The 26,253-nt window shown below is 37.6% G+C and overlaps 2 protein-coding genes and 1 non-coding gene across 3 annotated transcripts; 2 read left to right on the top strand and 1 right to left on the bottom strand.

Annotated features, from left to right (window-relative positions):
- Positions 1-530: 530 nt before the first annotated feature.
- Positions 531-1,601, bottom strand: LOC138892964 (uncharacterized). Its single transcript, XM_070176725.1, has 3 exons — positions 1,536-1,601; positions 1,022-1,130; positions 531-904 (listed from the first exon to the last, which is right to left on the bottom strand). Exons 1-3 carry the CDS (start codon positions 1,599-1,601, stop codon positions 531-533), a joined length of 549 nt encoding a protein of 182 aa, XP_070032826.1.
- Positions 1,602-10,022: 8,421 nt separating this feature from the next.
- Positions 10,023-10,094, top strand: TRNAW-CCA (transfer RNA tryptophan (anticodon CCA)). The gene has a single exon. It is a non-coding gene; the product is annotated as a tRNA-Trp (tRNA).
- On the top strand, positions 10,081-14,822 carry LOC104102354 (pentatricopeptide repeat-containing protein PPR5 homolog, chloroplastic). Its single transcript, XM_009610046.4, has 3 exons — positions 10,081-10,708; positions 11,675-12,919; positions 14,580-14,822. The coding sequence occupies exons 1-2, from the start codon at positions 10,352-10,354 to the stop codon at positions 12,782-12,784; spliced, it is 1,467 nt and encodes a 488-aa protein (XP_009608341.1). The 5' UTR covers positions 10,081-10,351; the 3' UTR covers positions 12,785-12,919; positions 14,580-14,822.
- Positions 14,823-26,253: the final 11,431 nt, after the last annotated feature.

Genomic DNA, 26,253 nt, shown 5'->3' with positions numbered 1-26,253 from the left:
TAACTGCTTTCTTTGTAGCAGATTTTAGAATACAAAATTAGGTCTATTATCCCGTGACTAAATTTTGGCTTTAACCTAAAATTCGTAGGAATATGGAATATCTTGCATCCTTTTTGCGAGTTCACACCCCTTTGAAAAATTCAAGGTTTCCTCAAGGTTTTTGATTCAAGCTGAACTGAACTATGCCTTTTTAGTTCTCTTCTTTCTATATGCGTAGTACCCCTAGTGTTGGAGCTTTGAAGTATGAAATCTCGAATACTGGATTACTCCATCCTTTTGGTCCATTCCCTGAAAAGGAAAATACGAACGGGACTCGGAGGTATTTATTTAGATGATAACTGCATAACCCTTTTCCATCAGAAAGGTTGCAAACTAGGCTGCGAATAATTCAGTATTCCACGTGTCTTTCGGTTTTAATATCATCATTTGGTACGAGCTAGCTTTTTGCCTATCATCTAAAATTGTTAAAATTCAAAAGAATAAAATAAAATTGAATCTGGGTGATACCTGACCATGGGTACTTTCTTTGTCTATAAGTAATACTTCTTCAAATGAACTGTGTTCCAGTTTGATGGCAGTACTTTGCCATCCATGGTTTCCAACTCATATGCTCCCTTTCCAGCGATGCCTCGAATCCTATAAGGGCCTTCCCAATTTGGACTCAACTTACCTGCATTGGCCGTTGTTGTAGATCGGAATACCTTTTTTAGGACGAAGTCCCCAATCTTAAAGTATCTCAAATTAGCTTTCCTGTTGTAATATCGCTCAATCATCTGTTTTTGAGCCGCCATTTTAATTAACGCTGCTTCTCTCCTTTCTTCTAATAGATCTAAATTTACTCGCATCTCCTCCTCATTTGACTCTCTAGTAACATGTGTGTATCTCGTACTTGGTTCACCTATTTCTACCAAAATTAAGGCTTCAGCACCATATACAAGTGAAAATAGAGTCTCACCCGTACTTGTTTTTGTTGTCGTTCAATAAGCCCACAATACCCCTAGTAACACTTTCGGCCAATTGCCTTTTGACTCCTCTAATCTTTTCTTCAAGTTATTAATAATAACTTTATTTGTTGACCCAGCTTGCCCATTAGCTGGAGGGTGGTAAGGTGCGGATGTAATCCGTTTAATCTGCCAATTTTGAAAGAATTCTATGATTTTTGTGCCTATGAACTGCGGGCCATTGTCACACATGATTTCCTTTGGAACTCCAAATCGGCAGATAATGTTTCACCAAATAAAGTCCCTGACTTCTTTTTCTCGCACATGTTTGAATGCACCTGTTTCTAACCATTTTGAAAAAATAATCTGTTAAAACTAATAGGAACTGTACCTTTCCCTTAGTTTGAGGCAACATGCCTACAATATCCATGCCCACTTCATGAAAGGCCATGGTGAAATAACTAAATGTAACCGTTATGCTGGGCGGTGCATGTTATTGGCATATCGTTGACATTTATCGCACTTGGCTACAAAGCTTTCCGCTTCTTCTTCCATTTTTGGCCAATAATACCCTGCTCTTATTAGTGTCTTTACCAATGATCTTCCCTCAGTGTGATTGCCATAGTGCCTCTCATGTACTTCCCTCATCACATACTCCATTTGCCATGGGCCGAGGCACCGTGCTAAAGGTCCGCCAAACATCTTTCGATATAAATTTCCACGAATTAAGAAATACCAGCGGCTTTTTGGCAAAGAAATCGTGACTTCTTCTTGTCTTCGAGTAAGATTCTATACTGCAAAAAGTTAACAAATTCGTTCCTCCAATCCCAAGTTAGGTTATTAAAATTGATCTCGCTCTTGTCTTGATTAAGTGCCAAATGAAACAAATGTATCACGATAGCATTTTCTGCATTTGTTACTTCAGCGATAAACGCGATATTTGCCAACGCATCTGCTTCTACATTCTCTTCCCTAGGTATTTGCACGACCTTCCATGACTGAAATTGTCTAAGTAATTCTCGTACCTTTTTCAGGTATTGTTGCATTCGTGCTTCTCTTGCTATGTAAGTCCCTTGCATCTGGTTAACCACTAGTTGCGAGTCACTTTTGATCACAATCTGCTCTATACCAAGTTCTCGTGCCAGTTCCAAACCTGCAATCACGGCTTCATACTCTACCTCATTGTTAGTGATTGGATAACATTTTATTGCTTGTCTTATGACTTTCCCTGAAGGTGGAGTTGGAACAATTCCTAAGCTCGCACCATTAACATTTAAAAAACCATCAGTAAATAAAATCCAAGTCCCCGGATTAGATCCGGTAAATAGCTGTAGTTCCTTTTCCGCTTCGGGAACTAAATTCGTGTTGCAATCTGCTACGAAGTCTGCTAAAACCTGCGATTTTATTGCAGTTCTGGACTGATATATGATATCGTACTCACTGAGTTCTATTGCCCATTTAGCTAATCTACCGGATAGTTCTTGTTTATGCAGTATATTCCTCAGAGGAAAAGCAGTTATTATAGAAATATGATGACATTGGAAATAAGGTCTTAACTTTCTAGATACCATGATTAATGCTAAAGCAAGTTTTTCCAAATGGGGGATACCGTGTCTCAACATCTAATAAAGATTTATTAACATAATAAATTAGAGATTGTTTACCTTTATCCTCTCGTACCAATACCGCGCTTACCGCAACTTCCGACACAACAAGGTAAAAGAGTAGCCTTTCTCCGTCTTTTGGTTTGGCTAGCAAAGAAAGTTTTGACAAATACGATTTTAGGTCCTTGAGGGCTTGTTGGAATTCATCAGTCCATTCAAACTGATTATGCTTTTTCAATACTGAAAAGAATTTAAAACTCTTTTCTGATGATTTTGATATAAACCTCCCTAGGGCTGCTATTCTTCCTGTTAATCTGTGCACTTCTTTTTTTCTTGTGAGTACATATGGTATTTCCTTGATACCTTTGATTTGTGCAAGATTCACTTCAATACCCCTGTTAGAAATAAGAAAGCCTAAAACTTACCTAAAGCCACGCCAAAAGCGCACTTTTCTGGATTTAGCGTCATATTGTATTCGCGGAGAATCTTGAAAGTGTGTGGAAAGTGTTGAAATTGATCTCCCTCTTTTTGCAGACTTGACCAACATATCGTCAATGTAGACTTCCATAGTTTTTTTCAGATGTTGTTGAAATATTTTAGTCACCAATCTTTGGTACGTGGCTCCAGCATTTTTAAACCAAACGGCATGACTTTATAATAGTAAGTCCCCCTTTCAGTAATAAATGATATTTTTTCTTCATCTAGAGGGTCCATATTTATTTGGTTATATCCTGAATATGCATCTAAAAAATTTAAAAGCTCATGTCCTATGGTAGAGTCAATTAGTTGATCTATATGCGGCAAAAGAAACGAATCTTTAGGATAAGACATATTTAAATTAGTATAATCTATACAAACTCGCCATTTTTCATTATTTTTGGGAACTACTACAGTATTAGCTAACCAGTTAGGGTACTTTACCTCTCGTATCGACCCAATTTTCAAAAGCTTTTGTACTTCATCTTGGATTACTTTATTTTTGAAGGATCTTTGCTTCCTCTTCTTTTGCTTGACAGGTGGATATGATGGGTCCTCATTCAGTTTGTGGGTCATCACTTCTGGAGGTATACATGTCATATCTAAATGAGACCAAGCAAAGCAATCTGCGTTAGCTTGTAAAAATTTAATTAACTTACCTTTCATTTCTGGGCATAAATTTGCTCTGACGTGAACTTTTCTATCTGGCCAATGTGTAAACAACACTATAGCTTCGAGTGTTTCAGTAGTTGTCTTAATATTTTCATTTTCTTCTAGCTCTTGAATGACGTCAGGTCTAGAATCAACGTCGGTATGTCCTGGCATACCTTCAGTTGAGGTCTTTGCATTAACATCCTCAATCGAGTGCTGTAGTTGTATTTCGTGTCCGCATCATTAGTTACCGTGCTCGAAACTACCATCGAGTTGACATTCCTTGAAGCTTGTTGATCTCCACGAATTTGATGGATCCCCCACGGTGAAGGAAATTTGATAACTTGATGTAAAGTAGATGGGACGACATCCATATCGTGTATCCATAGTCTTCCCAGAATTATATTATATGCCATGTCCGCGTCTATTACCTGGAACTTTATATCCTTCACAACTCCTTCTACAAACGTAGTGAGCAAAACTTCCCATTTTGTGATAACGCTTGAATTATCAAACCCAGACAAAGACCATGCCTTTGGAATCACTTTGTCATCATCTTGCATTTCGTTCACCATTCTTAGCAAAATGATGTTCACTGAATTACCTGGATCAATCAAAACTCGTTTTACGTTAGTATCGTGTACAAGTAAAGATATTACTAGTGCATCATTATGAGGAATCATCAAGTCGTCCGTGCCTTCAACATCAAATGTTATACTGCCTCCATCCAAGACTTGGCGAACACGCTTCCCATGAGTGACCGTGACTTTTGACGTCTTTTTTGCAGCTGTATATGTTACACCATTGACCTCATCTCCCCCGGTTATTACATTGACTGTTCTTTTTGGTGATGGATGTTTTGGAGGTTTATGCATGTTCTTCATGTATGATTGTGTTCTTTTCTCGCTGAATAGGTCAGTTAGATAACCTTGCTTCAACAAATGCTCGACTTCTCCCTGTAGTAATCTACAATATGTTGTTCTATGGCCATGATCATTGTGAATTTCACACCATAAATCTGGATTCCTTTTGCTCGGACCCGATCTCATCTCTTTAGGCAACCACACCTTATCTCACATACCTCTTAAAACTGCTACTAACTCAGAGGTGCTGCCATTAAAGCTATAATATCCAATCTTCGCATGTGTATTGGAATCGTTACCTCGTGTATCCCGTTCCTTTCTGAATCTGGATGAAGAACTCGTATCGTTTTGCCTCGATCTAGAGTCAAATCATACGTTCTCTTGTTTAGATCAAGAGTCTCGCCCTGTAGGTCATATGTAAGGCTCGTACCTATTCTTTTCGATCCTTTTTTCTGATTCTGAATGTCTCGATCCTGCTCTTTCATCAGCCTTTGGCTGTGCAACCGTATCTTCTTCTATCCGTAGCTTCGTATTATACCTATTGTACACATCATTCGAAGTTGTTCCTGGAAATTCTCACAAACTTTCCTTCAGCCTCCTCGTGGCTTCTGAACTTTTCTCGTTTAAATTGCTCGCAAACGCCATAGCTGCCCAGTTATCAGGTACTCGAGGTAACATCATCCTCTCCCGTTGGAACCTATCTGCGAATTCCCTGAGTAACTCCATATTCCCTTGTTTTACCTTAAAGATGTCTTCCATCCCTTTTTCAACTTTCTGAGCTCCCGAATGTGCTTTTATAAATAAATCTGCAAGCTCAAGAAAGGATCAATAGAATTTTCAGGTAAAAGAGAATACGACGTTAATGCTCCTTTCGTGAGTGTTTTACCAAACTTTTTAACCAAAACTGATTCAATTTCTTGCTTAGTTAAATCGTTTCCCTTCACGCCAGTTTTGAACGAAGTTACGTGATCTCAAGGGTCAGTTGTTCCATCATATTTTGGAATATCAGGCATTTTAAACTTTTTCGGAATCGGCAAAGGTGTTGCACTTGGCTTCCAGGGTTATTGTGAATACTTATCAATATCTACTCCTTTGATCACGGGCGGCACGCCAGGTATTTGCTCTATGCGATCATTTTGCTCCTTCAATTATTTCTACAAAGTTAGTACCAAACTTTGTAAGTCAGAATTATTAGGCGTACCTGACCTTCCATCACGAGATTCATTGGGAGTTTCTCTACTTCCAGAATTGTCGAGCCCCGAGTATGGGTTTTCTAAGTTCGCTGTATGGACTAGTGAAAGAGTTTGTGGCGCATTAGGCAATCCCCTAACAAAGGCTTAAAGAGCATTATTCACATGTTTTGAAATCAATTGCTTTAGAGTGTCTTGTTCGACAGCTTGTTCGTCCCCTTGTTGGTCATTAGCATGTGATGTAGATCTTTCAGGTGAACCGTCACAGGATTGTCAAGGGGATCCCATTGGGAAAAGCAGTGGTGGAGTGCCATCCTGTGGGTTCAATTGATTATTGTCGTTAACAGTTGACATAGTTGGTTGTCAGAAAGCAGAATTTAGAAAGTGAAAAGATTATCAGAATTTCCAGCAACATAACCAATTCGTTTAATCAAAAAATAGATTTCTCAGTTAAAATCTATATTTAGGAAAAAATGGGTTACTGATAACCAAGTTTTACTTCACTTCCACAATAACCTTTTAGAAAAATAACAAAAATAATAGAAAAAATTATCAAAGAGAAATAAGGAATGAAGCAACAATCAATCTCTAAAATCAAGGCTGGAAACTTTGATTTAGCAGAGTATAATGAAATATATTTCAGTCATAATCATAATCTATCCTTACAAATGAAATTCTTTATCCTTATATAGGAGCGTACAATCATAACGGTTTTCACACTTAATTTGGATTCATTATGGGCATTAATTGCATTGATTGCCCATTATCATGGATAAGTGAAACCGACATATTTATGGCTTTAGATTCCTTATAACTGCTCTGATTCCCCTTCCTTATTTACTTTTGGTTCGTGTATCTTTCCCTATTTTTAACCTTTATTCATTTCGCTCACGCCTCTTATTTGACAACTTGCAGGCCCGGTTCTCTTCTCTGTACTGTCTCGTGGGTGTTTCTCCCATACCTTCCTTGTATTCTTAATTCCATCAATTCAGTGTGCAATTTGTCGCTATACCATTGTTCCACGCGTCATGTTTTATCAGCTTGCTAATATTCCAAGTGTAATGCCTTTTTTTCCACCAATACACTTTTACTGTCTTTTGGTTATATTTGATATTAAATATGCCCAACTTAATTAAATTATGAAATTTTATACTTATTTGGGTGTTAATAAATAATTTAGGTACATTGACGAAGAAATAGTCATCGAAGCAGTGAAAGAAGTCGTTGTGATATGGAAAGATAATGGGTGATTATGATGTAATGATAGGAGAGAATTAAAGGCCGGCATGAGACAACAAAAAAAAAAAATAGCTTGTTGGGTCAAACTTATTTTTGGGTCAAAAGTTCTTTTTTTTTTTTTTGCCAAAAGTACTTTTGGCCAAAAATTGAGGTGTTTGGCCAAGTTTTTGGAAGGAAAAAAAGTATTTTTAAGGAGAGTCAAAAATAGTTTTTGAGAAGCAGAAAAAAGTAGTTTCTCTCCAAAAGCACTTTTCTGAGAAGTACTTTTGAGAAAAATACACTTAGAAGCAGTTTTCAAAAGCTTGACCAAACACTAATTACTGCCCAAAGTACTTTTCAAATTAATTAGTCAAACACAAACTGTTTCTCACCAAAAATATTTTAAAAAAAATACTTTTAAGAAAAATAGTTCTCAAAATAAGATGATTTTAGAAGTTTGGCCAAACAGGCCATAAGTCAAGAATAGCAAAGTAATGTTGAAGCAGCAAACAAAATCAGACGATTGGAAAAGAGAAGTTAGGCAATAAGCCAAAATTGAAAACGAAGCAAGTGGGGAGCAGCAGGCGGCGCGAGACTTTTACCTGGCGTTAAGCCTCGCGACGAGAGGTCGAGCGTCGGGTTCGTCCCGCGTTTCGCGTGGCGACACCCAAGCTACTTTATCTTCTTTTTTGATTTTTGATTTGGTTATTTCATCTGGGTTTTTATCCTACACCTATAAATAGTTCTAAAACATAATTTTTACACAACTTTTGATCAAGGGAGAGCTCAAAGCCACCGTGGGGGATTTCATCTTTCTTCGACCAAACTTAGTAATTTTTATGTTTATTTGTATGATTTGTTGTTTGGCTTCCATGTATGTGCTTCAAGTTCTAGGATTGTGGTTCTTTCATGACTATCGTTATTCAAATATTGATTTTGATTTCTTGATTTATCGTATTGGTTTATTTATTCGATCCTTCGCTTAATTATTTGATTGCTTGATCACTAATTGAATATTATCTAAATTGAATTCGAAAGTGAAAATTCTAGATTGCATATATGATTGAGTAGAGCAAGTTCTTGAAATCGGACATCGGAGAATAGATTCGCAGTTAGGATAAACATATGCTAATTTTCTTGCTTGGTTAATATACGGGAGTTGTAAATGCATTCGTGTTGATTCTAACTCTATAGACATATTGACATTACGTTAGCTTGAATAGGCGAGTAAGAACTCGATAGATTTCTAGGAGCAATATTAACCTTATCAACCAATAAACCAGATAAAGTAACTAGTCAATTCATTTGAAGAATACAATAGGATTATTGGATAGTCCATGACCCTAGATCATTTTCGTTCCATTGATAACATAAAAAATCTGTTTTTCCTTTATTCAGAGTTCACTATTTGTTTTTCTTTATTTCAATTAGTCTAGAGTCACATACTTTTGGGATTAATTCTTATTTAGATAATTAGGATAGTCTAATTTAGTTAATAGTTGATAACAAGTTCTCGTGGATTCGACACTGTATCTTATCAATTTATTACTTGACGACCGTATATACTTGCGTGTGCGTTTGGCCGCAACATTGTGCCTCAATCCCAATTTAACTAGGTAGATATTTAACAGGCGTTTGGACATAAAAATTAAATTTTTTGAAAAAAGTAGTATTTGGAGTTAAGTTGAAAATTGTATTTGGAATTTGAAATTATGTTTGGACATGTCTGCGTCAAGCGGACGGAAACGGGATTGGACGTGAGGCTTGAATCACAGGTCATCCCCAAGAGGGGCAGTTTCAAGTACCTTGGGTCGGTTATTCAGAGGGATGGGGAGATCGACGATGATGTCACACACCGTATAGGGGTGGGGTGGAGGAAGTAAAGATTAACGTCTGGAGTCTTGTGTGACAAGAATGTGCCACCAATACTCAAAGGTAAGTATTATAGAGCGGTGGTTAGACCAGTCATGTTGTATGAGGCTGAGTGTTGGCCAGTTAAGAACTCACATATCCAGAAGATGAAAGTAGCAGAAATGAGGATGTTGCAGTGGATGTGCAGACACACTAAGATGGATAAGATTAGGAATGAAGATATTCGAGAGAAGGTGGGCGTGACTCCCATGGATGACAAGCTGCGGGAAGCAAGGCTCAGATGGTTAGGGCACGTTCAGAGGAGAAGCCCAGATGCCCCGGTGAGAAGGTGTGAGCGACTGATTTTGGTGGGTACGATGAGAGGTAGATGGCGACCTAAGAAGTATTGGGGAGAGGTGATCAGGCAGAACATGGCGTGCCTTCAAATTACCGAGGACATGATCCTAGACATGAATTTGTGGAGGTCGAGCATTAAGGTTGTAGGTTAGGAGGTAGTTGTGCATATTTTTACGACGCTCCAGAGTGAGGCTAGTCTGTTAGGACTTAGTCTTAGACTTCTAGTGGTTAATATTGAGTTTACACTACTCTTTTGTTCCTCTTAGTGCCAGGCTTTATTTACTGGTTATTGTTTTGCTTTTCATCTATTTTCGATTTTTGTGATGCTGCTATTTTTTTCTATGGTTTTTATTAATAGTACGAATATATTGCCTCTTTTTATTTTCTTGAGCCGATGATATATCAGAAACAACCTCTCTACCCCCTCGAGGTAGGGGTAAGGTCTGTATACACACTACTATCCCCAAACCTCACTAGTGGGATTTCACTAGGTCGTGTTGTTGTTTGGACATGCATTTCACTTGAAAAATGTTGCAGTTTTGTGAGTGGGGAAACAAAAAAAGTGATTTTTTGAAAAATTTATTTTCAAAATATTTACAAAAACTTGTAAAATTTCATGAACAAACACGTTTTTTTAAAAATATTCGAAAAATAAATAAATATATATAGACAAACGGGTCCTTAATTTTCTTTGTATAATCCAAAGGTTTCGTATCTTGAACATTTTTGCACTGGTGTCGTTTTAACGATGTACCATAATCTTTAACATCAGTTTACATCTAAAGCCAATTATACTTTGTGAAGACACTGTAATAACAAGAATAAGTCAATTCCATTATATTTAAATAACTATACGAATAAAGTGCAACAGGATCCGTGGCGCAATGGTAGCGCGTCTGACTCCAGATCAGAAGGTTGCGTGTTCGATTCACGTCGGGTTCAATTCCCCCGATCCAAGATCGGATCCATCTTTTTTTCCGTTTTTGCCCATTAAAGGGTAATATCGTTATTTACTGCACATCATCCCTTCTCTCCGAACTCAAAGTTCCGAAAACTTCCACTACTTCTCTGCAATATCTGCTCACTTGCTCTCTCCATTTTTCACCATTATCTCCCTAACCCCCTACCCACATAAAACTACCCCCAATCCAATGCACAGTCAATTTTCATTTCAATTACAGCAATAGAAAATACCAACAATGACCCTCCCATTTTCTTATTCCGGGTCGGTTCAATTTCCCTCCTCAACTACTACTACACCAACATTTCAACAACCCAGATTGACTCACAATCCATGGCTAAATTTCACTTACAAGAGACCCGTTTTCTACCTTATCCGTTGTGTGTCGACCCGACCCGGGAGGAAGTCGGGTACCACGAGTACCAGGGGGTCATCCGAGGAACAGGAGCTGGTGACTTTGCTTATGAGGAATTTCAGTGATAAGAAGCCATTAGTGAGCACTCTGAACAAGTATGTTAAGTTTGTGAGGACTGAACACTGTTTCTTGCTCTTTGAAGAACTTGGCAAAACTGATAATTGGCTTCAATGCCTTGAGGTTAGCGCCTTCATTTACGTTAGACTTTGCATTTCCATTTTTTAAGTGTTAACCTTGTATATCTATATAGGGATAAGTGTGAGATTGAAAAAACCCCTAGTCTCTTATTTTTTTAATAAATGATGGTGGTGTCTGAGCTAGTTTGCCTGCGCCTCGACTATTACACCGGGTACCTGCTACCTATCACCTGCACAAGTATTAGTTAACTTTGCCCTCCAAGGCTTAGGCATGGTAAGAGATCACCTAGTGTATTTTGTATTTTTGCTTCCCTTGAGATTTGAGATTTAAACCTGAGACATCCAATTTCATTGACCATTAAACCACACTGTTGGATGCTAGAACCCCTTGTCTTAAGGGACCCGTAACAAATTATTCAATATTGGAATGAGATAGGCTGAATAGAACAGAATGAATTCAGAGGGTTTTTATGACCTACCTGAATTAGTTTGCGGTTGAGATGTAGTTGATTGATTGGTATTTTGGAATTGACTAATGAATGTGTCTTGATCAAGCTATTTGGATTTCTCTACCATTGGCAATATGGAGAGATAGGTTAGTGTGTTGCATACGATCTCTGAGCTTGGTGCAAAGGTTTATGTGTTTTGAAGACATCAATGGACTAGAACATCTAATATCATGTGCAAATTCAAAAGGTTCATGACATTAAAACTGTTGTGTAGAGGTTGAGGAAATGCTATCACCGAGTGGTTTAGGTTCGAATTTCCATTTATGGGTTTGTGTTCAACTTTTATGTTGGAGTTTTCTTGGGTGTGTAGAAGGTGCTGGTTTCTGTCATATGTTTTTACGGCTTATACTGGAAAAAGAATATAGGTAACTAGAGAATTTTGTCTGAATGCCTATCCTTTTCTTTAATTATCAACGCAGAATGCCTTTTTTGACTGACTTATCTGAAGTAGAATTAGTTCACAGAGGCAGTTGTTTCACTTATAGATCTAATATATATAGGTTTTCAGATGGATGCAAAAACAACGGTGGTATATAGCGGATAATGGGGTTTACTCAAAGTTGATATCAGTAATGGGGAAGAAAGGGCAGATCAGAATGGCAATGTGGCTGTTCTCCGAGATGCGTAATAGTGGGTGTCGGCCAGATACCTCAGTGTACAACGCAGTCATTTCAGCCCATCTCCACTCCCGAGACAAATCCAAGGCCTTGGCAAAGGCTATGGGTTACTTTGAGAAGATGAAGGGAATGGAGCGTTGTAATCCAAGTATTGTTACCTACAACATTCTTTTGAGAGCTTTTGCTCAGGCAAAAAATGTTGAACAGGTAGATGCTCTGATGAAAGATCTTGAGGAGAGCATAGTCACTCCTGATATATTCACATTTAATGGTCTGATGGATGCCTATGGGAAAAATGGGATGATCAAGGAAATGGAGCATGTTCTCTCTCGAATGAAGAGTAATGAGCTGAAACCAGATATTATTACTTTTAACATATTGATTGATTCATATGGGAAGAAGCAGGAATTTCAGAAGATGGAACAAGTTTTTAAAAGCTTGCTTCGATCCAAGGAAAAACCTACTATTCCCACATTTAACTCAATGATAACAAACTATGGAAAAGCACGACTCAGAGAGAAAGCAGAGTTAGTTCTTGAGAAGTTGATTGACTTAGGTTATAGGCCAAGTTACATCACATATGAGTGCCTCATTATGATGTATGGGCATTGCGACTGTGTTGCGAAAGCAAGAGAACTATTTGATAGGGTGGTAGAATCTGAAAAGGAGAAGAAGGTTTCAACACTGAATTCAATGCTTGATACTTATTGCATGAATGGTTTACCTGTTGAAGCCCACGCGCTCTTTGAGAGTATTCATTCAGCCAAAACTTTCCCTATAGACTCCTCAACCTATAAACTTCTATATAAGGCGTACACTAAAGCCGATATGAAGGAGCTAGTACAAAAATTGCTGACTTGTATGGACAAAGATGGGATCATCCCCAACAAAAAGTTCTTTCTTGATGCTTTGGGGGCCTTTGGGACTGGACCTTTAAGCCAAAAGGCAGCTGGTGATAATAAAGGATTGAACAGGCAGAGGGGTCGTAAGTGAAAAGAAAGAGTGGGTTGGAGTTAGAAAGCTGGTTGAAGCACTCGTCTCTCAGACAATGATGAGGTTTCTTCGCAAGACACATTGAGTGGCTCAGTAATCATCTATGGAACGGCAAGGACTGTTTTTGTCTCCCTGGTATCTTTCTTGCTATTTCTTGGACTATAGATATTATTATGTCTTTTGCATATCTTAATAATTTCTTTTGATGTGTTTCGTCAAATATTTTATTATCATATATGGATCACTTTGTAAGAACTAAAAGGTGCATATGCATTTGAATGTCAACGAGCATTTTCAAGCTAAGTTGCTCCGACATGGCAGTTTATGTGCCGCACTCGTGTTGACACGACACTAGTATGAGTGTGGGTATGGGATCCGTACCGGATCTTGTCAAATAATTTGGGTACTTTGACCACGACAGACGGAAAATTCGAGATGAGATACAATTTGATTCATGAAAATCAGAACCAAAACTAGGGTAAATTTGAAGAAAATAGCATACTTTATCTAGGAAATCAATCCTTCACTTATCTACAACTTGAGAATAAAAAAGAAATCCACAATTTACAAACTATACGTAAGTATAACACAAAAGTTATCATAATTTAGAGATGTTCTTATATTTTTTTTAAAATTATTTTCAGCCGGATCCCCGCACCTGTATCCGTATCCCCGAATCTTAGAATTTACATCTCGAAGGATCCGACCTCTAGATCCGCACCCGTATCGGACACCCGTGTCCGAGCAACTTAGTTTTCAAGTAGTGCAGTTAAGCTTGCATGATCTGTTCTCTTCAGAAAGTCACAAAAGGAAAAGAAAAAAAAAGAAGTAAAAATCATCGCGAACCAAATTGTTAATCCTGATCCAGGCTGCTTATGCACTTTAAGAACAATTTCGAGAATTTGTGATCTTGGACTTTCAAGGAATCAATACATTGATTTGACTCCACCAACAGCTAAATAAATTGTTTGTAAGTAGCAGTGAGGCATTGTGAAAACGAGAGGTGCTAGTGAGTTTCCATTTCCGAACAATCTCATTTTGCCCTTATATAGGCGGTGTGAGGGTCAGCTTGCGGGCACCTTGACTGTTCCAGGTACCTGCTATCTCCGCCAACACAAGTACCGGGTTACTTTGCCCACCAAAGCATAGGTCAATGGGAAGGAACTACCTACCATTCTTGTCTCTGCTAGGATTTGAACCTTGGTCTCGAAAGCTTCACCCACTTTATTGACTACTAGGCCACGCCCTTGGATGCATTATCTGTTTTCCTAGTTATCAAGTTAGAATTTTATAGAATATGTTGCTTAAAGTATTCCTGGAGGAGACTAGATCACCTACATTTGCATATGAATGCTATTCTTGAATTCCGGAAAGAGGTTCTAGATATTATTAGCATATTTTGAGGTAGTATACTTAATTCCTCCCTAACCAGCCTTCTTTCCTTTGAAGTGAAAACTAACAAGAACATTAACCTGTAAGTCTAAAAATTTGCTGTGCTGTGATCGTCCATTGTCTACATTTTTTTTAACAGCAAAAGATGAGATAGATTTGATTAACAATCCAAACAAAAAAAAAAAGAAAGATGAGATAAATTTGATGTGAATTATTTCCCTTCCATTGTAAAATCCCTTTTCCTTTCTCTTATTTTCTATTGGTTAAAGCAAACACAAAGTTTATTACTCCTATAAATAGTCTAGTAGTTTGCTTGGTATTCATAGATATCCCGTATTGAAGAAACTAGTGATGTCAGAGTGCTTATTTTATGATACTTAATCCTTTTCATTTCCTTTCACAGGTTCAAGATAAAACATGAAACATTCAAATCGTGAACCTCATTACCTATTCCTTCAGAGAAAGTGATGGTTGATGCTGTACCAAGAGGGTGTCTCTTGCAAATAGTTGTAGTCATTGCACTAGCCTTGAAGTTTTCCTGTTTGCATCTGTAGATTCTCTTTCTCTTTCTCTTTTTCAGCAATGTTATTCTGTTGCAAACAATTAGAAATAGAGATATGACATCTCCAGTTGAATTCTTTTACCATTTGTTTGTCTCATCAATTGTACAAATTTCCTTTGTCCCTGCTCTTGAAACTTTTGAAGGGTCGTTTGTTTGCAAATGGCGAAGGGGGATAATAATAATAAAGAAAATGAAGAACTGAAAGAAGACACAAGCCCACATTGAAAATGTGTCCATTAGAGATTAAAGTTGTTTGATGGAAAATGTGCTGCAGAAATTTTAGAAATATCGTTCTATAAATTTCTGAACAAGGAGAGTACTCGTTGACTTTCTTCATCGAACGTGGGTAATTAGAAAAAGAACTCACATGCACCAACGCACAAAGGCTAGAATTTTAACTTTATGTGTTTTAAATTTTAATTGGATTTTAAATTCAATATTTATATATATAATTTTAAAAAAAAAATTACAAATACAATGTTTAAGCAAAAATAAGTGGATTCGATTGAACCCATACTTACTTCTAGCTCCGCCCCTGCACCAACTTAATTTTTTTTTGCTTATCACCAACTCGCGGACTTGGTCGATTAAAAATGAGATATTTTAACCTCTTTCTTGACCAATTGTCTTTGAATTGGAAATAATCTAAGAAAATTGAAACATGTTATAAAATCTTGAATTATGGTGGATGTCCATAACCACCAAAGGAGTAATGCTCACTATTCTTCTCCATTATCTCCACAACTTTCACTACTATAATACTCATGCAGTTATGATTGTAACTCCATGATCTTCCTCCATGATCTCAAATGCTTAATGACATATTCAATGACATATTTCTTCATTTTTCATGCCTATATAAAGACCTTGTAATAGATGAAAAGATCACACAATTGAAGAAGAAATAAGAATCTCTCCTCTCTTTCTCTCTATATCTCTTAGCTTGTTTTTTCCTTGTTATATATTGTTACTTTGAGCTATATTTCATAACACGTTATCAACGCGAATGACTCATTTCATAATCTTCTATCAAGATTATGTGGTAGGTGTTCTTTAACTTCCATGGCGTTGGCCAATACCAATTTGGCGGCAAAGTAACTTTATTCTAATTTTTCTTCATAATGGTAAGCGTTTATACATTCATACCACTGCACAAATATCTACTTTTATGTATCTAATATGAAGTTTCTCTTCGTAAAATTTTAGTCCTAAGTATTAGTAAGGAACATAAATATTGCCTAAACCAAACCCAAAGTGAAAATTTAAGAAGCTGAGATGTACGAGATCTCTGTTGTCTAGGGAGTAAATTTCACCATTCATTCTAATATTAAATTACTTTGTGATTAAAGGTTAATATAATATATATTACACTATAATATAATTATAGTTTTGCAGAGAAATGAATTTGTTATATAATCAAGTACGACCATACGTGAGATTTTTTTGCCTTCATTCATCATTGTGGTGTTTTTATGAGTTTGTGCATGTTATACAGAAATATATGACATCTTTGAGAATGTTTATTAATAGTACATAAAGCTAATGATTAAAAAAAAAGATGGCTTAGCACCGAACTATAGCAGTATCTTTGATCTCTTCCTACATATTTTGAATCTTGAAGCATGAGATTTATTTTTGTTTGTTTGATGTGGAGTTAGACTTGCATTTATAAGGATGATCATGGTATTAAAATAATTAACAAATTAGAGAGGTACTATGACTATCAAAATTACTACTATAATTGAAGGTGTATTACGACTCTATGTTTACATGATTTTAAAATTATAAATACGATTTATCCCCAGAATCTATTTTCAATTAAAACTGTATCGAAAGAACATCACCTCGATACATACATTTGGAAAATATTCTTTATATTTTCTGTCTTAAATTAACCCCTGCAGTAGCAATATCCTAAAATTGATTCAAGAGATATTATGACATTCAGTTATGGTCCATTTGAACTCCAATAGAATTTACAACAAATATTCTGACCATAAGAGTTATTATATTCTATATGTATTGTTGAAACTTAATTCACTTATGCATATAATCATGAATGGTAATATTTTATGGTCCCAGTTTACTTTGACAGATTATGACATTTATTGAGGATAAGACATCATATTCAAGTCCTGATGCTCCATGATGATAAGAGTTGTGTTTGAGTCCCAATTCATTATGGCCTAACATGCCTTTATATTGGTAATGCATTGGGTTTGAGTCCCAATGTACCATATTGATGGTATAATGATGACTAAAGAAAAATAATATATTTTTCATGAAAAGGCATGAAGTGCGTCCCACTTGATTTGCTCCATTATATTCTTAAAGTGAATGTGGTAGCGGTGCATAATAAGTCTAAATAAAGACAAGTGGTTGACCAATGAACGTGGGCGTTCTAAAGAACAAAATAATAATAGTCATCACTATGATTATAAAAGAAGAACAATAAGGGTTCTCAAAATAGTCCTTCAAAAGGTGAAGACAATGTTTACCATCAAATTGGTATGAAAAAAATAATAAAGCACGTCGCTATGACTATACTCTATTCTTTGAAGAGAATGTGACTTGTGATGAACATTGGGAATGCAGACACATTCATGAAGGTGAATGTGGCAAGATGTGATAAAAGTAATGAATAAAGGCATGCAATGCATGATTAGATGAATATCATACAACTCACAACTCACCTCTAAGGGAGGTTTGAGTGAAATAAAGAGAATAAATATTATTGTGTGATTACATGAATATGTCATTGGTTGCGTACATGTGATACGCCAAAAATATTTTGGCATGCCTTATAAAAGTTATTAAAGGCAAAATTAAAGCAAGAAATGATTTTGCTTATGATGATTTGACCATGACAATTATTATTATATGATTTTCTCCGTAAAGGAGATATTCACCATATGGATGGTGTCACAAAAGATCTTATAGTACAAAATCAATTAAGAGCTCCAGAAAAGCTAATTTGTACTACCCGGATGGGTAAAATTGTTCATGACATTAATATTGTAGTAAGTCTCAAAAGAAACTTTTTGAGTTTCAAATGTAGAAGCCAAAGTGGTTGGCATATTGAGACTATAAATGAAAGGAAGATTGAATATCTTCAAATTACTATAATCATACTAGGTAAATATAAAAGGTTACCCTACTTTTCTTCTATTTGTACTACACAAGTATAAGCATGATGATGAAATCACATGCCACAAGTAAACTAGAGGTTAACTGAAATAAATATTAGTTGGCATGACCGGTTGGCCATCCCGGTTCAATTATGATGCAAAAATTAATTGAGAATTCACATTGGTATATATTGAAGAAATAGAAGATTCTTCAAAAATTCTCTTGTGCTGCGTATTCTCATGATATACCAGTTAAGGTTGGGATTGAATCCTTTGATTTCTGTAACGAACAAAAGGGTGATAAATATATGGGCCCAATCACCTACCATGTGGACCATTTACTATTATATGATTTTAATAGATGCATCTATTGTATGGTCACATGTGCATTTGTTATCAATTTGCAGTTTGACTTTTGCAAGGTTGCTTATTCAAATTATTAGAGCACAATTCTAGAATATAAATTATGGTGATTTATCTTGATAATGCTGGTTTAAATCTAAGTTGGTTTAGCAGAAATTGTATGCCTCCAATTATAGCTAAACCATTAGTTATGAAAACAAAACTTCCAAAACGAAATTTGGTATGAGATGTATTATTTAATATACAACAACACTTGTACGCATCTAGCCAAGTTATGAAAATTTCTCCCTATCACAATTGGTTCAGGGTTAGGAACCAAATAATTTTTATCTAGAAATATGGATGTGCTATATGATTTAATAATGCCACCACAATGCACAAAGATGGGTTCCCAAAGAAGGTTGGTAAATGTATTGGTGATCTCAACATTAGGGGAGAAAATGGGTAGCTGAGAAAGTGATACGTGGAATGGGTTATTATTAATACATATAGATCCTCGTACAAGAAAATATGAACTTTAAGTTCAAGTGATAATTCATTTACAAATTATTGGCAGCCGCATTTGCTGACCCAAAGCTAAATGTCATATTTCAGTTGCTAATACTCCAAATAGAATAAAGTCCATGAGGGACAGAGTCTATGGCACGCAAGAAGCGTAACAGACAAATCGGTTCCAAAGATAAAACTCATTGAAGAAGGAGAAACAAATGATAAAGATGGTCATACTAAAGGAGGCAAATGTTGTAAAGCCCCGTGAATTTTCTTAATTAATTCGAGTTAATTTGTTAAATATGAGATATATGGTTATTCGAATAGAATAAGGTTATTGGAATGCTTAGGGATAATTTCAATAGTTAATCATTTATTTAGTGGATGTTACAAGGTCAACAAATGTATTTGGAGCATATCAAGTTTCTATGTCAGAAGGGCCGAAATTATAAGAACTCAATGGTATGTAGCCGAAATTATAAGAACTCAATGGTATGTAGCTAAGACAAGAGTGGGTTGCTCTAGTGGTGAGCACCCTCCACTTCCAACCAAGATGTTGTGAGTTCGAGTCACCCCAATAGTAAGGTGGGGAGTTCTTGGAGGGAGAGAGTCGAGGGTCTATCAAAACCAGTCTCTCTACCCCAGGGTAGGGGTAAGGTCTGCGTACACACTACCCTCCCCAGACCCTACTAGTGGGATTATACTGGGTTGTTATTATTGTTGTTCAATGGTATGTAGCTAACTTTGAAGAATTTGAATTTAATTAGAAAACAAGGATTTTAAAATCCTAGCCTCTTGATGGAAACGGAAAAAAAGGATTTAGAAAAAAGTAAAAAGGTTGTTGTCTAACAAAGGGACAAAGGGAAAAAAGAGATTAATTATTAAAGACAAAAGCAACATGTAAAGTAGGGGAATGGAATAAACAAAGTTGAAAACCAAAATATTATTTTAGTGATGGACGCTGCACTTGATGCGTCGCATCTCCATCGCGTCCGAAATAAGTTGGAACCCAATGTGAGGCAGTGAACTTGTCCCATAGCGCCAAAGTTGGCGTCCGCTCAGGTTGAAGGAGCTAGGACGTACGCGATGAAGCACGCGACGTGTCCCATGCGGCATCCGAATTTTGAAGCCTTTTAAAGGCAATTACGGGAGGAGATTAGTCTTTTATTTTGGGGCTTTGTCTTTGAAGACATAGAGAGAGAAAATATCTACCTACCATTAATACACCTTTAAGGTAAGAATTTAATTCTTTCTTGGTAGATTTAGTTCATTAATTACATCTCTTAACTCTTCAACTACATGAAAATTATAGATTTCTGAAGAAAATCTCAAAAACACTTTAAGAACTCAAATCATGGAAATTCTAGGGTTTAACAAAGAGGTAATACCTTCATTCAAAACTTGGGTATTATACTCCATGGACGTAATAGAGTATATTTATGAAGTTAGATTTGTATTTAAACATCTATTCATAAATCCCTAGAAGCTATTCTTGAAATTGAAGAGTTGGTTGGTAGGGATGATGAATAGTGTTGAGTCTTGTTTGAATGATATTATTTTGAGTTTCTAGTAGAACGACTAGATCCCATAACAAGTGTAACGAATGAGTTGGAGTTAAAATTTAATAATTTATCTTCATATGATGAAATGATGATTTTTTCTATACTTATGAAATTTGGACTTAAGTGTTAAACCTTTAGTTGGCTCGGCTGGTATTGTTGTAACGCGTTATTAAACTATGTGAGTCTGTATATGTAGATTGTGACTCATGGGTATTATTGGATCATTTGGGGTAAGGTTGGAAGCAATTTGAGGTACGTTGAAACTTATTACCCTCAGAGCTTTTCTTCAAACTCATATCGAAACACGATTTAATTAGGTTTCTAAATGTGAGTCCTAGCTTGTGGGGACGAGCGAGCTGGGATTGTACCATTTCTTGTATCATACAAGATTTAAGTGCTATGAATATTATTTTCTTGAAATATTATTCAAATTGTTAAAACAAAAATGAGGAATAACACTTGTAGTATTTTTTAAATGGAAAAACATGAGTTGTGAAATATCTTAAATTTAACTATTCTCAAATAGTTGATTTGACTATGAACGTTGTCATTGATAAATGCAAAGGTTTTGGGAGTTACTTAAGTTCACCGAGATTGACCTTGGATACCTTTCCTCATTAGGTCATGAAACTACACGTGCCAGTGTAAGCGTAGAACCTACCTTACGGTTGGGAACTACGACAGAGTACTTCCCATTAAGGGGTACTATTGTGCTACTTTATTAGCACGACTGAGTCGATTCGTGCGGCACAACGATGAGACGACATGAGCAAGTAGGGTATATGATACTTGCCGCTAGGTACATAACCTAGTTGACCTTTTTTCGTGTCGGCGATAGTATAATGCTCCCGGTAAATGAAAAATCTAATATGAATTGCAAAGATTAGTGGTAAAGGAAGACTTTGAAATATTTTTTACCATATTATTATTATTTTTTTCAAAATCGTTAATTGATATGAAGGCTTATTTATTGATATCAATTGTTAATGCATATCTTGTATCTTCTTAAATCTTGTCCTATTTTCTTTTGGGAAACAGTTCATGGTTTGTACTAGGCATGTAGAGTTTAGGCCTTTCAGCCACATTTCTATTTCTATTTTCAGGGACTAGACCTGAACAGCTTGGGCCGCATGGATAGGGCAGCTCTACATCTCCCGTTGACGTTATTTGGTGAGACTCCGCGCTAGTATTCATGGAGAACTTTATTATATTACTATTCTTTTTAACCACTAGGTTATACCTTGGTTGACTATTCCATTCCGTGTCATAGAGATTCCATAGACAATAGTAGTATTCATTTTGGGTTGTAATCCTATGGTTACTTATATGGCATGCATGAATCAAACTCTCTTTTATCTTTATGAAGCTTTTACTTCAAAGGAAAAATATTTACCTAAAGACATTATTCATGTTTTGTCATATATCTTAAAATGATTGTAATTGAAGAGGCTTTCACATCCTCCTATTAGGCATGTGTATAAATCTATAGGATGGTTCACGAGTCTGGTAGAGTATCGGGTGCCGGTCACGTAGTTTTAGGGTGTGCCAAACTTGGTATTAAAGCCCTAGGTTTCTAATTCGAGTCGTAGAAAGTCTATAGAATCGTGTCTGGTAGAGTTCTCCTTATTGGTGTGTTGTGCACCACACTTATAGCGAGATGGCTGTATGGACATTATAAGAATACTTCACTCTTTCTTCTTATTCTAGAATCGTGCAATAGAGCTAAGAAATATTTCCTAACTCGTACGCTATATGAATTGGCAGAAGATGGTGAACACGTGTGGCAGTAATATGAACTGGGAAGCTGCTCCTATACCCGATGCGGATTTGGGAGTGGTACCCGCTAGACCTAGGGTCCGACATCCGAAGGCTGCAAGATCACAGACTGTTCCAGTTCCAATGGCTCCAAGGGTGGTCCAGGAGCTCGAGGAATAAGTTGATGAGGCACCTGCTCCACCTCCAGAACCAAATCACTTGGAGAAGACCCTCACTGATATTAGGAAGGCTATGGATACTTTTGCTGACCTCATGGCTATGCAGACCCAACATAACCTTCAAGTGGGTATTCAAGCACTCCAACAAAGAGGGATGAGAGCACAAATGGTTGAGGACATGGCGCAATTGGCCATGAAATTCGTGAAACTTGAGCCACCAATTTTCACCGGTATAGATCCTACTGCAGACCCGTAGGACTTCTTGGAGGAAGTTGAGAAAGCTATTACTTTGCTGGAAGTCAAAGACTATCGGGTGGTTCGATTGGAAGCCTACCATTTGAAAGACATTGCTGACCTCTAGTTCAAGGGGGTAGAGAAAAGTCAATCGGAGGATGCACCTCCTATGGTTTGAGCGGAGTTTAAGAAGATCTTCATTAGGAAGTGGTTACCACCGGGAGTGAGAGCCGCCCTTGCAATATTGTTTGAGACCTTAAAGCAAGATACTATGACCGTTCTAGAGTATAGCATCAAATTTGAGAAGTTATCCCGTTATGCTCCCCACCTCATCCCCACCGAGGATGAGAAAATTGATCGCTTTGCTCGTGGCTTGATTTCGAGCATCAGAAAAGATACGGCTAGTGGGAGAAGAAACGTCACATTTACTGAATTTGTGGATTTAGCAATGGATCTTGAGAGGATTCATCAAGAGGAGAGGGAAAATAGGGAGCAGAACAAAAAGGCCAGGACTTTTGGCACGTTTAGTGTAGGGCCTAATTCGGGCAAGGGGTAGAGCAGCAAAGGGCCATCTGGCCCACCGTAGTCTAGGATGCAGACAACTTCTAGTAGCCCTCCATTGGCATACAATACCGGACAGGGACGCCAGTCTAGGACCGTTCAAAGTGACCATCGTACTGCACAACATGCTCAAAGTAGTGTGGGTTCTGTAACGACCAGGCCAGTCATTTTGAAAGTAATAGCCCCGATCCCTATTTACTGTTTCCCTCGTACCTTTTTCTGCTTATGTGACTTGCTGGGAGGTTTTAATTTTGGTTTCAGAGTGTTTTGGGACACTTAGTCCCTAAAACGGAAGCTTAAGTCTTAAGATTTTGACAGTAGTCGGAACTATGTGAAGATGACTCCGGAATGGAGTTTTGTCGGTTCTGTTAGTTCCGTTGGGTGATTTTGGACTTAGGAGTGTGTCCGGATTGTGTTTTGGAAATCCGTAGCTCATTTAAGCTTGAAATGGCGAAAGTCGATTTTTTGGAGTTTTGGACCGGTAGTGAAAAATTTGATATTGGGGTGAATTCTGATTCCGGAAGTTGTAGCAGGTTCGTAATGTTTAATATGACTTGTGTGCAAAATTTGGGGTCAATCGGACGTTGTTTGATAGGTTTCGGCATTGGTTGTAGAATTTTGAAGTTCTTTAAGTTTGAATTGGAGGGTAATTCGTGATTTTAGCGTTTTTCGATGTGATTTGAGAGTTTGAGACTAGGGATTTGGAAAGATTGAATTGTGGATTTGAAGGACCATTTGGTATCGGATTTTAGTAAATTTGATATGGTTAGACTCGTGAGTGAATGAGCTTTCGTATTTTGTGATATTTACCTGATTCCGAGACGTGGTCCCGGGTCGACTTTTTAGGGCGAATTTCGGAATATTTGTTAAAATATTGATTTGATTAATTAGATGAGTCTATTATGGTCGTATTTATGATATGTAATTGCTTTTGGCTACATTTGGGCCATTCAGAGCCGGATATTCACGGGAAAGACATTCTTACCGATTGATTGAGCTTGGTTCGAGGTAAGTGGCTTGCCTACCTTGTATGGGGGAAACTCCCCGTAAGAATTTTACTATTTTTGATATATGAGCGCCGTGTACGCGAGGTGACGAGTACGTACACAGGCTAATTGTGCAAAAACCCGATTTTCTACTAAGTAATAACCTTATTTCTTTCTTATTTGAGTTTCATCAGCATGTGTAGTATCATACTAGATTAGAATAGCATGCCTACTTGCCTTAACTGTTTACTTGAACTGTGTGTAGTATGTTTAGTGAATTTACCTGTCTTTCCTTAACTGATACTTAGGTTGAACTGTAGAATTTCGTGTCGTAAGTATTAAATTCTATTATTTTTGCTGCATATTTACTTTGGGACTACGGAACGGTATTTCGGGAGATCCCCCTGTACTGCATATTTACTTGGGGACTACGGAATGGTATTCCGGGAGATCCTCATGTACTGTATATTTACTTTGGGACTACAAAACGGTATTCCAGGAGATCCCCATGTACTGCACATTTACGTTTGGGACTACGATACGGTATCTCAGGAGATCCCCTGTTGTGTTTCTGTGTACTGATCTGTTATTTCTATGATTTTATTATTGTAAAATTTCAGCCTTTATTTTATTGCGGTATTACACATTATCTTTTATTATATATTTACCAGTAGGGCCCTAACCTGACCTCGTCACTACTCGACCGAGGTTAGGCTTGGCACTTACTGGGTACTGATTATGGTGTACTCATGCTACTCTCTGCATATGTTTTTTGTGTGCAGATCTAGGTACTCCTTATCAGCCGCACTATCAGTGAGCCGGGACAACTTTGGAGACTTCAAGGTATATCTGCCACGTCTGCAGACCTCAGAGTCCCCTTCTACTCTTTTTCATGTGCATTATCTTCTGTATTTTTCCTTATTAGACTCTAATGAATAGAGACACTAGATTTTCCTTCTGTAGTTTGTGATTCACGATGTTCCGGGTTTTGGGATTTGTTGTGTATTTTTGAATAGTTGGTTAAATTTATGTTTTTAATTTATTATTCCTCAAATGTTAGGCTTACCTAATTGTAGATACTAGGTGTCGTCATGACATCACACGTAGGAGAAATTGGGTCGTGATAAGTTGGTATCAAAGCTCTAGGTTCGTAGGTGTCATGAGTCACAAGCCGATTTATTAGAGTCTCGCGGATTAGTACAGAGACGTATGTACTTATCTTCGGGAGGCTATAGAACTGCTAGGAAAATTTCACTACTTTGATTCCTTGTCGTGCGAAAATTGTTGACTTCAGAAACTCTAAAATTTTGTATTCTATTCTCTTACAGATGGTGAGGACACGTACAAGCGAATCTGATGACCAGGCACCCGCGCCCGCTACTAGAGCCGCGAGAGGCCGGGGCCGGGGCCAAGGCTGGGGTAGAGGTCGAGGACGTCCACGTGGTACAGCCATAGCACCTACACGAGCTGCTACAGAGGATCCCCTAGTAGCTTCAGCTGGAGGGCAGACACATGAGGTACCTGTTTCTGCACCAGCCCTCTAGGAGACTCTAGCCCTATTTCTGAGCATGTTCAGCACCTTAGCTCAGGCTGGATTGATTCCACTTGCTCCTGCCATATCTCAGGTCGGGGGAGGAGCACAGACTCCCGTCGCCGGTACTCTAGAGTAGCGGGTTCAGGTCGACCAGGTTCCAGAGATTGTACCAATACTGTCGGTAGCTCCAGCTCTACCCGAGGTTAGGGAAGCAGCTTCTAAGGCGGAGCAGCTCAGACTTGAGAGGTACAAAAAGTACCACCCACCTACCTTCAGCAGATTGGCTATAGATGATGCTCAGGGTTTTCTGGAGGAGTGTCATCGTATTCTCCGTACCATGGGTGTAGCGGAGACAAATGGGGTTTAATTTACTACATTCTAGCTTAGAGGAGTAGCCTATCAGTGGTGGCGTGCTTATGAGTTGAGTAGTCCGGCTGAGGAAGCTTCACTTACATGGACTCAGTTATAGGACATGTTTTTGACAGAGTTTGTCCCTCAAAGCCTCAGGGACTCATGGCGTGCAGAGTTTGAGCAGCTGCGCTAGGGTGTTATGACAATATCAGAGTATGCAGTCCGTTTCAGTGATTTGTCCCGACATACACCGGCCTTGGTTGCCACAGTTCGAGAAAAGGTTTGACAGTTTATTGAGGGACTCCATCCCAACATCTGGATTAGTATGGCCAGAGGGTTGGAGATGGATATTTCCTATCAGTAGGTTATGAGT

Source organism: Nicotiana tomentosiformis, chromosome 5 (assembly GCF_000390325.3).
Source record: "Nicotiana tomentosiformis chromosome 5, ASM39032v3, whole genome shotgun sequence".
Lineage (NCBI taxonomy): Eukaryota > Viridiplantae > Streptophyta > Magnoliopsida > Solanales > Solanaceae > Nicotiana > Nicotiana tomentosiformis.
Note: the sequence above shows the minus strand (reverse complement) of the source record. Positions and strands in the feature narration are given on the sequence as shown.